The sequence below is a fragment of the Stegodyphus dumicola genome, chromosome 11 (genome assembly GCF_044657685.1).
Source record: "Stegodyphus dumicola isolate Sdum_Otavi_A_Nest chromosome 11, ASM4465768v1".
Taxonomy (NCBI): domain Eukaryota; kingdom Metazoa; phylum Arthropoda; class Arachnida; order Araneae; family Eresidae; genus Stegodyphus; species Stegodyphus dumicola.
Window position 1 is genome coordinate 69833278 of NC_140778.1, and position 9254 is coordinate 69842531.

At 39.3% G+C, this 9254-nt stretch overlaps 1 protein-coding gene across 1 annotated transcript in view; it reads right to left on the reverse strand.

Annotated features, from left to right (window-relative positions):
- Polr2C (RNA polymerase III subunit RpII33) overlaps nucleotides 1–9189 on the reverse strand; it is a 33330-nt gene extending 24141 nt beyond the window's left edge. The window contains exon 1 of the mRNA XM_035366898.2: nucleotides 8951–9189. Coding sequence (XP_035222789.1) covers nucleotides 8951–9036 — 86 coding nt within the window. The 5' untranslated portion in view covers nucleotides 9037–9189. The remainder of the gene's footprint in view (nucleotides 1–8950) is intronic.
- Nucleotides 9190–9254: the final 65 nt, after the last annotated feature.

Genomic DNA, 9254 nt, shown 5'->3' on the forward strand with positions numbered 1-9254 from the left:
TGCAGCGCGTGACGAACATTAAAAGAAAGCTAAGCCGGATAATTGAAAATACAAGAGCGCGTGCATTATATAAATAAATATCTCTTTTTGATTTCGAGAAAGTACTGGAAAATTCTAGCGCATGATTTTAAAATCTTATAAAAGGAGGAAAACATCTCAGTTTGTAGTAGTTGCTTAGTTTGTTGTTATTTAGAAAACTGCTCTTGTTGATTGTAGCGAATTCGCAGATTAGCGTTCTTTAGCTGTTTTGAATTACGTTCTATTGGACATTTGAGTAGTTAAAAGGAAACTACTGTGAGATATTGTAATACTGCATGATAATTTGAGAAAATTTAAGCATTTTTGTTGTGATAATAATAAATTTTTGTTACTTTTTCATCGGACTTGTGCATTCATCTCATAACGAACCCGTACGCACGCAACAATTTTTGGTGTCAGAAGTGGGATTTGAATGCCAATAACAAGAGCGATGGAAGAGCAATTAAGGCAGTTAATATCAGCCTTTGCCTCATTTAAAGAAGAAATGAAATTGGGCCAGGAATCCGTTAAGGACGCAATGAAAGCCGTTCAAGCTGGTCAAGAAAAGATTGAAGCATGTCAAGAAGAAATGAAAAGAGGAATTACCTGCATAATAGAAAATAAATTTGAAGCTATGGAAGGCAGAATTGACACAGTTGAAAATAAAGTTGGACAAATTGAAGAAAAAGTTTCTTTCGTAAAAGATCAAATTGAAGAAAGAGTTTCTTCGGTGAAAGAAGAAATAAAAAAAAAAAGTTTCTTCTGTAAAAGAACATATAGAAGGGAGAGTTTCAGCTGTGGAGGAACGAATTGAAGGAAGAGTTTGTGCCGTCCAACACCAAGTCGAACAACAAATTGATGAGAGAGTTTCTGCAGTTGCCAAAGAAATGGAAACTTTAAAGAAATTCGTAGCGACGGCAGGGAGCAAGAATGATGATTTTAAATTCTTACCGATGCCTGCTCGTCCATTTCTGAAGCTATCCACATATGATGGGAAGACATCCTGGCAAGTGTACAAGACCCAGTTTTCTATCGTTGCGGATGCGAATGGATGGGATTCCCAAGCTAAGGCCTGTCATCTCGCCGCTTCTTTAAGAGCCGACGCAGCGGATATCCTTCAGACTCTTCCCGAAAACAAAAGGTTAGATTTTTGAAGCTCTGTCCGGCGCTTTGGCGAGAACTGTTTAAAAGACTACAGCAGGCTTCAATTAAAATCCCGTCAACAGAAGCCCACTGAATCACTTCAGGAGCTCGCCACGGATGTTGAAAGGCTGTCACATCACGCCTTTTCGGAGTGCCCGACAGAAACAAGGGAAATCCTGTCCCTGCAATATTTCATCGATGGCATCCGGGATACTGAAATACAAAAAGCTCTACGAATGGCGGATGTAAAAGATTTAAAAAGCGCTCTAGTGTATGCCATGAAATTCGAGGCAGCCCAGCAAGCCACTCGTCGAGACCGCCACCCAGTCAGAGCTGCTCAAGTCCAGGAGCCAGGGGATCAAGTCACCACTCGTCTAGACGATTTAACTAGACAACTGAATGCCTTGAGACGGAATATTGGTGAGAAGAAACCGACCGTTAAGTGCTGGAACTGCGGTGCTGAAGGACGCATACGACGAAACTGCAGAATACCCCAGGGTACGGATGTTAAGACCGCTTCTAACAAGCAGCAGGGAAACTAATTAGTGGCCATCTCGCGGGGCGGAGGTTGCCAGATAATGAAAAGCCCCAGTTTAAAGCGCTTCAGATTTCTGCAGTGAGAGGCGGCAGTAATGGACTTTTCATAATAGGACATATTAACGGAGTCCCATGCAATATGACGATAGACACAGGAGCCAACAATACCATCATCCGAAAAGATTTGGCTCAACAACTGGAAAGCAAACTTATCTGGACGCCGCCCTGCGTTACCCTACAGACTGTGTCCGGTGAGAAGATCGACATCAATGGGAAAGTAAATGTTAACATCACGTTTGGAAGTGCCGCTTACCATCACACGGCATATGTAGCAGAGATCACTGATTCTTGCATACTCGGATTGGACTTTCTAAGGAAATACAATTTTTCCTTGGACTTTAAAAGTAACGAATTGCATTCTGCGTCTGAGGACATAACGTTATTTGGAATTAATAATGAAGAAGTTAAATCTGTCCACAGAATCATAGCACAAGACAATATCACAATACCGGCAAGAACAGAAATTTTACTCCCTGGATCTATAGCCGAAAACAGAGATTTCCGCTACGGCATCATAGAATATCCCAATAACTGTAATAGCCCGAAAGGAGTACTAGTAGCCTCAACACTCGTCGACCTATCGAGAATGGTTATCCCGGTGAGAGTTGCCAATGTAACTGAGAAGGCGACGTGGTTGCAGCATGTACTCCAGTAACCAGCGTTGAAAGAAAGAACAATATCCAAGAATCCGTGTCCTCATCAGAGAGCATTACATCGGAGTTATTGCAGAATGCGCAATTGAACGATGAAGAGAAGAATGCTGCCGATCGCGTCATCAAAGATCTTCAAGTTGTTTTCTCCCGCTCGTCTTCTGACGTGGGTCGAACTAGTTTGACACAACATAGAATAGATACCGGCGATCATCCCCCGATCAAGCAACATCCAAGACGTCTACCGTTTGCTAAACAGGAAGAGGTGCGAACACTGTTAAAAGATATGGAAGAAGGCGATGTCATCGAGACTTCAGCGAGTCCATGGGCATCTCCCATCGTTCTCGTCAGAAAGAAAGACGGCTCAACAAGATTTTGCGTTGACTATCGCCGGTTGAATGAGGTTACGAAGAAAGACAGTTACCCTCTTCCTAGAATTGACGACATTCTAGACACTCTTTCTGGAAGCAAGTGGTTCTCAACACTTGATTTAAAGAGTGGGTATTGGCAGGTAGAAATACAGCCTGAAGACCAAGAAAAGACGGCATTTACTACGGGACAAGGGCTTTGGCAATTCAAGGTGATGCCGTTTGGACTGTGTAATGCGCCGGCAACATTCAAACGTCTTATGGAGACTGTTTTGAAAGGTCTTTCCTACGAAGCCTGCCTGATATACCTGGACGACATCATTATCGTTGGAAAGAGTTTTGAAGAACATTTAGAAAATCTTAGGAAGGTGCTTCAGAAACTGAAAGAAGCCAATCTGAAGCTGAGTCCCGCTAAATTCAAATTGTTCCGAAAGGAAGTGACTTACCTGGGACATGTCATCTCTGCAGAAGGTGTGCGCACAAATCCTGAAAAGGTATCAGCGGTTAAATCCTGGAAACGTCCTGAAAATGTCCATCAGTGGAGAAGCTTCCTAGGGCTTTGCACCTACTATAGGAGATTCGTGAAAGACTTTTCTTCCATCGCAAGACCCCTTCACAAGCTGACAGAGAGCAAGCAAAGATTCTTGTGGACAAAAGAATGCGAGGATGCATTTAACAACTTAAAGGAGGCTTTAACATCTGCTCCAATCCTGATGTATCCTCAGCTCGACCGACCATTTATTCTTGACACCGACGCGAGCAATGAAAGTGTCGGTGCTGTTTTGTCCCAAGAAATAGACGGCCAAGAACGTGCAGTGGCGTACTGGAGCAAGTGCCTGTCTAAACCGGAGAGGAATTATTGTGTCACCAGGAAAGAGTTGCTCGCCATAGTCAAAGCCGTAGAACAGTTCCATCACTATCTATATGGCAGAAAATTCCTGCTCCGCACCGATCATGCATCATTGACCTGGCTTTTAAATTTCAAGAATCTTGAGGGTCAAATAGCCAGGTGGATACAGAGACTCCAAGAATATGACATCACTATCCGTCATCGTAAGGGATCATCACACGGAAACGCCGACGCCCTGTCTAGAAGACCTTGCCAAGAAAGCTGCCAATATTGTTCCAGGGTGGAAGCGAAATACGAGCTGCTGACTCCGGTCGCAAGACAAATTACATCATCAACATCGGCTGATCGAGAACCGTGGAGTGATGATGAAGTCAGGAAAGACCAGCTGGAAGACCGCGACATTAAACCGATAATTGATTTAATGGAGTCATCAACCAGAAAACCTACCTGGCAGGACATTTCTATCTGTAGTCCTACAACCAAACAGTATTGGGCACTCTGGGATTCACTTCACATTCGAAACGGCGTCTTATACCGGAAATTTGAATCGGATGATGGGAAGACGTTCCGATGGCAGCTGATACTTCCAAGATCCTGCATTCCTGATGTCCTTAAAGAACTACATAACAGCCCTACGGGAGGTCACTTTGGAATAATGAAGACCTTACAGAGAGTTCGTGAGCGCTTTTACTGGAATAATGCAAAGGATAACGTGCAAAAGTGGTGCCGATCCTGCGATGCCTGTGCAGGTCGGAAAGGACCGAAGAGACGCAGCCGAGGCAAGCTGCAACGTTACAACGTAGGGGCGCCTTTTGAACGTATCGCCTTTGACATCTTAGGACCTCTGCCACGAACTGCTGATGGCAACAAATACATGCTCGTTGTCATTGATTACTTCACCAAGTGGCCTGAAGCGTACCCTGTTCCTGATCAAGAGGCTGTCACAGCAGCTGAGGTAATGATACAGCACTGGATTTCCAGGTTCGGAGTGCCTCTTCAGTTACATTCCGATCAGGGAAGGAATTTTGCCTTGGCAGTAATCAAAGAACTATGCAAACTACTCGGCATTGACAAAACTCAAACGACGCCATTGCATCCCCAGTCGGACGGCATGGTAGAGAGGTTCAATCGAACCATCCTTAATAACCTCTCTTTAGTGGTTTCCAGAAACCAACAGAACTGGGACAAGAAATTACCACTCTTTTTACTGGCTTACCGCAGTGCTGTCCACGAGACTACTGGCTATTCTCCATCACAAATGCTCTTCGGTCGTGATCTTCGTCTGCCTTGTGATCTATTGTTTGGCCGCCCTCCGGATGCTCCTTCATCGTCTGAGGAATATATTCAAGATCTCCAGGCCCGGTTTGAAGTGATGCACAACTTTGCACGAGAGCGAATCAACTTGCCGACGGAGAAGATGAAGACCCGATACGACACAAGAGCTACTGAACATCAATTCCACGAAGGAGACAAGGTGTGGTTGTGGAATCCGACTCGACGGAAAGGACTTTGTCCGAAATTACAGTCACCTTGGGATGGCCCCTACACAGTCCTAAACAGGCTGAATGACGTCGTGGTTCGGATTCGTAAGTCTTCGAACTCTAAACCTAAAGTCGTTCATTACGACAGGTTAGCACATTACTATGGCCATAGTACATAATGTAAATAATTGTAAATAGTATAAGACCATGGTCCATTTTGTTTTTAAATGTGTCTTTGATTTGATTTGTATTTAGTATTTGATTTGCATTTAGTATTTGATTTGAATTTGATAGCATTTGATTTGTTTTATGTATTGCATTTATTGTTCATGTTGTTTATTATTGTAATGTAATGCTTATTAATGCATTTATGCCACAGTTGTAAATTTAGCTTCCTGTCCAGGGACTGTACTGCCCGGGACGTGCAGTCCTTGGGAAGGGGGCAGTGTTACGAAATTGGTATTTAAAAAGCTAATATTAGTTCAATTATAAATTAATTGGTTTTATTTCTCGCGCAGTGCAGCGCGTGACGAATATTAAAAGAAAGCTAAGCCGGAAAATTGAAAATACAAGAGCGCGTGCATTAAATAAATAAATATCTCTTTTTGATTTCGAGAAAGTACTGGAAAATTCTAGCGCGTGATTTTAAAATCTTATAAAAGGAGGAAAACATCTCAGTTTGTAGTAGTTGCTTAGTTTGTTGTTATTTAGAAAACTGCTCTTGTTGATTGTAGCGAATTTGCGGATTAGCGTTCTTTAGCTGTTTTGAATTACGTTCTATTGGACATTTGAGTAGTTAAAAGATAACTACTGTGAGATATTGTAATACTGCATGATAATTTGAGAAAATTTAAGAATTTTTGTTGTGATAATAATAAATTTTTGTTCCTTTTTCATCGAACTTGTGCATTCATTTCATAACGAACCCGTACGCACGCAACAGTATTTAATAGCCATCAGTGCAACACAATTCCTTTACGTTGGTGAAAGCCTGCTGTACAGTGCAAAAACTGGTCCAAATTAATTTGCCTTAATATTTTGTCAAATTTAATTATTGAGAATGTTATAATGGCAGGGGTGGCCAAAGTGCGGCTCGCCAGCCTAATACGGCTCTCGCAGGCAATTTGTGCGGCTCATGCATATAAAATATATGTATGAAATATCTTAAGCTAAAACTATTCAGTGTCCAAAAGGAAGTAATTAACTAGTTTATACCCTTTTTACAAAGTTATCAGGGATTTCTTTCTATTTAAAACCTCCACCACTACTTCTATAATGATGTAAATATGAACTTGTGGCTTTCAGAAATTCTAGATGCGGCTCTCGAACATTCCTGAATTCAAACGTGTGGCTTTTACTGACATGAAGTTTGGCCAACCCTGTTACATGGTCTGACCAACCAAACGTAATTACTATATTCAAAACAAGGGAGATTATAAGATGACTATAATATTTTAGAACAACAATTCAATGTGACAAAGCATAATGTAGATTATTACACATGAAGTTATAATTTAAAATATTCTAATGGATGCAAAACTGCTATTTAATGCATATAAAACAAAAAGTCCCTGAATAGGCTTTACATTGGAAATTAGCCACTATATGAAAAATTGTCCATCTTTCCTTTCTACATGGCAGTGTGCGATAAAACATTACGTTTCTTCTGAAACAACAATTAACAAAATGTACAAGTAATAAGTGAAAGCGTCCAGCATTTATGCCCCATAATAAATTCAAAGCTGATAGCTTGGGATAGCAAAAGCCCTCAAAGAAAAGGTTCTAGCACTCAGCATTAAGTACTTTTCTATAGCCCTAAACTCTTTCTTGACTAACATGTCCCAGACAGCCTTTCATTCACACAACCAATGACCAAGATGACACGCTCTATGTCTACCTCTGCCTAAAGTGCATAAACAGCCTAAGGTGCAGTTTTCTCAAATCCGCTTTATCAGTTCATCTTTAGCATAGACCAGAGTTTCTTAAACTGTGGGTCACCAAAAATTTTAGCAGTTTCGATATTTCTTTAACTTATTATAATTATTTTACAATTCCCAAATATTTTTACACAATGTACCTGAAAATAGATAAAAATAAGACAGGTTAATCTTTGGATTATGGTAACTTGGCGATTTTTTGGCGACGAATCCTGCTACAGCAACCTGCTAGTTTTTGTTTGGACGCTATTTTGTCTTCACAAAGTAAAGGCATGTTTTTTTTTTTTTTTTTTTTTTTACTCAATATTTTTTTCCAACAATCTGCGAGCCGAATTACTCTTATGCTAGAACTTTTATGGAACAAAAGTGCTTAATCATGATGAAGATTAGGTGCGAAATTGGGAGAAAGTGCAGAATCGCAAACTGCTTGCCACGTTTTTAAGAATTGCTCATACACGGTATCCATGTACACATCGACCTATTTTCACTTAAAAAAACATCCCAGAATTGCACAAAAATGGCACTGCGCCCACTCTTGACTTTATCCATGTACACTGCTAAAGTCCTAACTAGTAACCTTTACTGCCTTACCAAAACGTCGCCAAATTACCTGTTACCATATTCCAAAGATTAGCCATAAGACAATACAAACAAAGAAAAAGCAAAAATGTTTTGACGCATTCTTTTTATAACATCATTAATACATATATCATTTTACTTGCTTTGCTTGTCACGCTGTCATTTCATCTGTTATTTATTTAAAATTTTCATTACTCTATGTCTTGAAATTAAAGTTAATGATGTAAAACTGCAATAGTATATTACAATACAAGTGAAAAAATTGAAAGTTTCACTCACACATGTGTCGAATTTACACCATGCTTATGGGATCCCACAAAATTTTCGTAAATATTTTAGGGGGTGTCCTGGGGTCACAAAAAGAAATGTCAGTGAGAAAAAGGGATCGCAACTCAAAAAACTTTAAGAAGCTCTGGTGTAGACAGTTGGGTCAAGAAAGAGTTCTTTTATGGGTACTTAAGCTTCAAGTTAAAGGTGACATTGTACATTCTCAGGGACTATTAGAAGCTCCTTTGTTAAGAACTACAAACCATATCAACTTTACATCTCTTTGCTTGTATATGAATAGGAAGGAGGAACTGTTATGAGTCTCAAATGGAATTTATGGCATTTCAGCAAGTATATGAGTGAAAGCCTTGGCATTCCAAGGGCTAATGTATTATTAGCAATACAGAAACAACTTGTTAAAATAAATTTTGGTACTTTTGACTATCCACAGAGAAAAAAGCATAACAATACAACAAGAAAGTAAATGTATGGCAATTTTCTTCTGCGGCAATATTTCATTTCCTACTTGATATCTGAACTGAACACACTGAACTCTTTCTTTTCCCTTTCCTTCATGCTATCTATCACACACACAAAAAAAGGCCTTCTCATTTTTACATCTTGTTTTAAAATAGTTCAATCTAAAAGTTGCATGCTTCAAATAGGATGCAAAAAGAAAGGTTCATTGTCTAATAATTACTGCATAGCACAACCCGCCTCTTAGAAGTAGAGTAACACGTGCTACATATACTACAACAACAAATCTACATTGCAAAACACAATTTAAATACTTTAGATCACAATTAATGTATTGAAGATTAAACATCAACCTTCAAAATTACACATATAAGCTATAATATTCAAATCATAAAATAATTTTTAATTTTAATAAATTTTTAATATTTCAAATGCAAAAGCATTCGATAACAGATCCTTTTTTTATTATTTGAAAAGAATCTTGTACGTCATATAATTCACTGAAATGTAAATAAATAATTCTTCAAATATGAAACTCTTTTACTTTTCAAAAAATTATGATAATTATGGAATAATTCATTACCTCAAATCAGTATCTTCGATGAAGAATATGACATTCTCATCAGTTATTTTGCTGATATGAACAGACGGCTGATTTGCGTACGGCATTTCAGTGCACACAAAAAGTTTGAATACTTATATAAACTCAGTTGAAAAATGCAAAAACTTAGCTCATTGAACACAAAAAAACTACGCGATTTCCACGGATCGCAACTTATCCACAACCACTCTTTAGCGCTCTCATTCGTATATAAGCAGCTCAGAGCTCAATGATTTATAACGGTTTAGTTATTTCTTTTTTTTAACCGTTGAATAATTGAATCCGA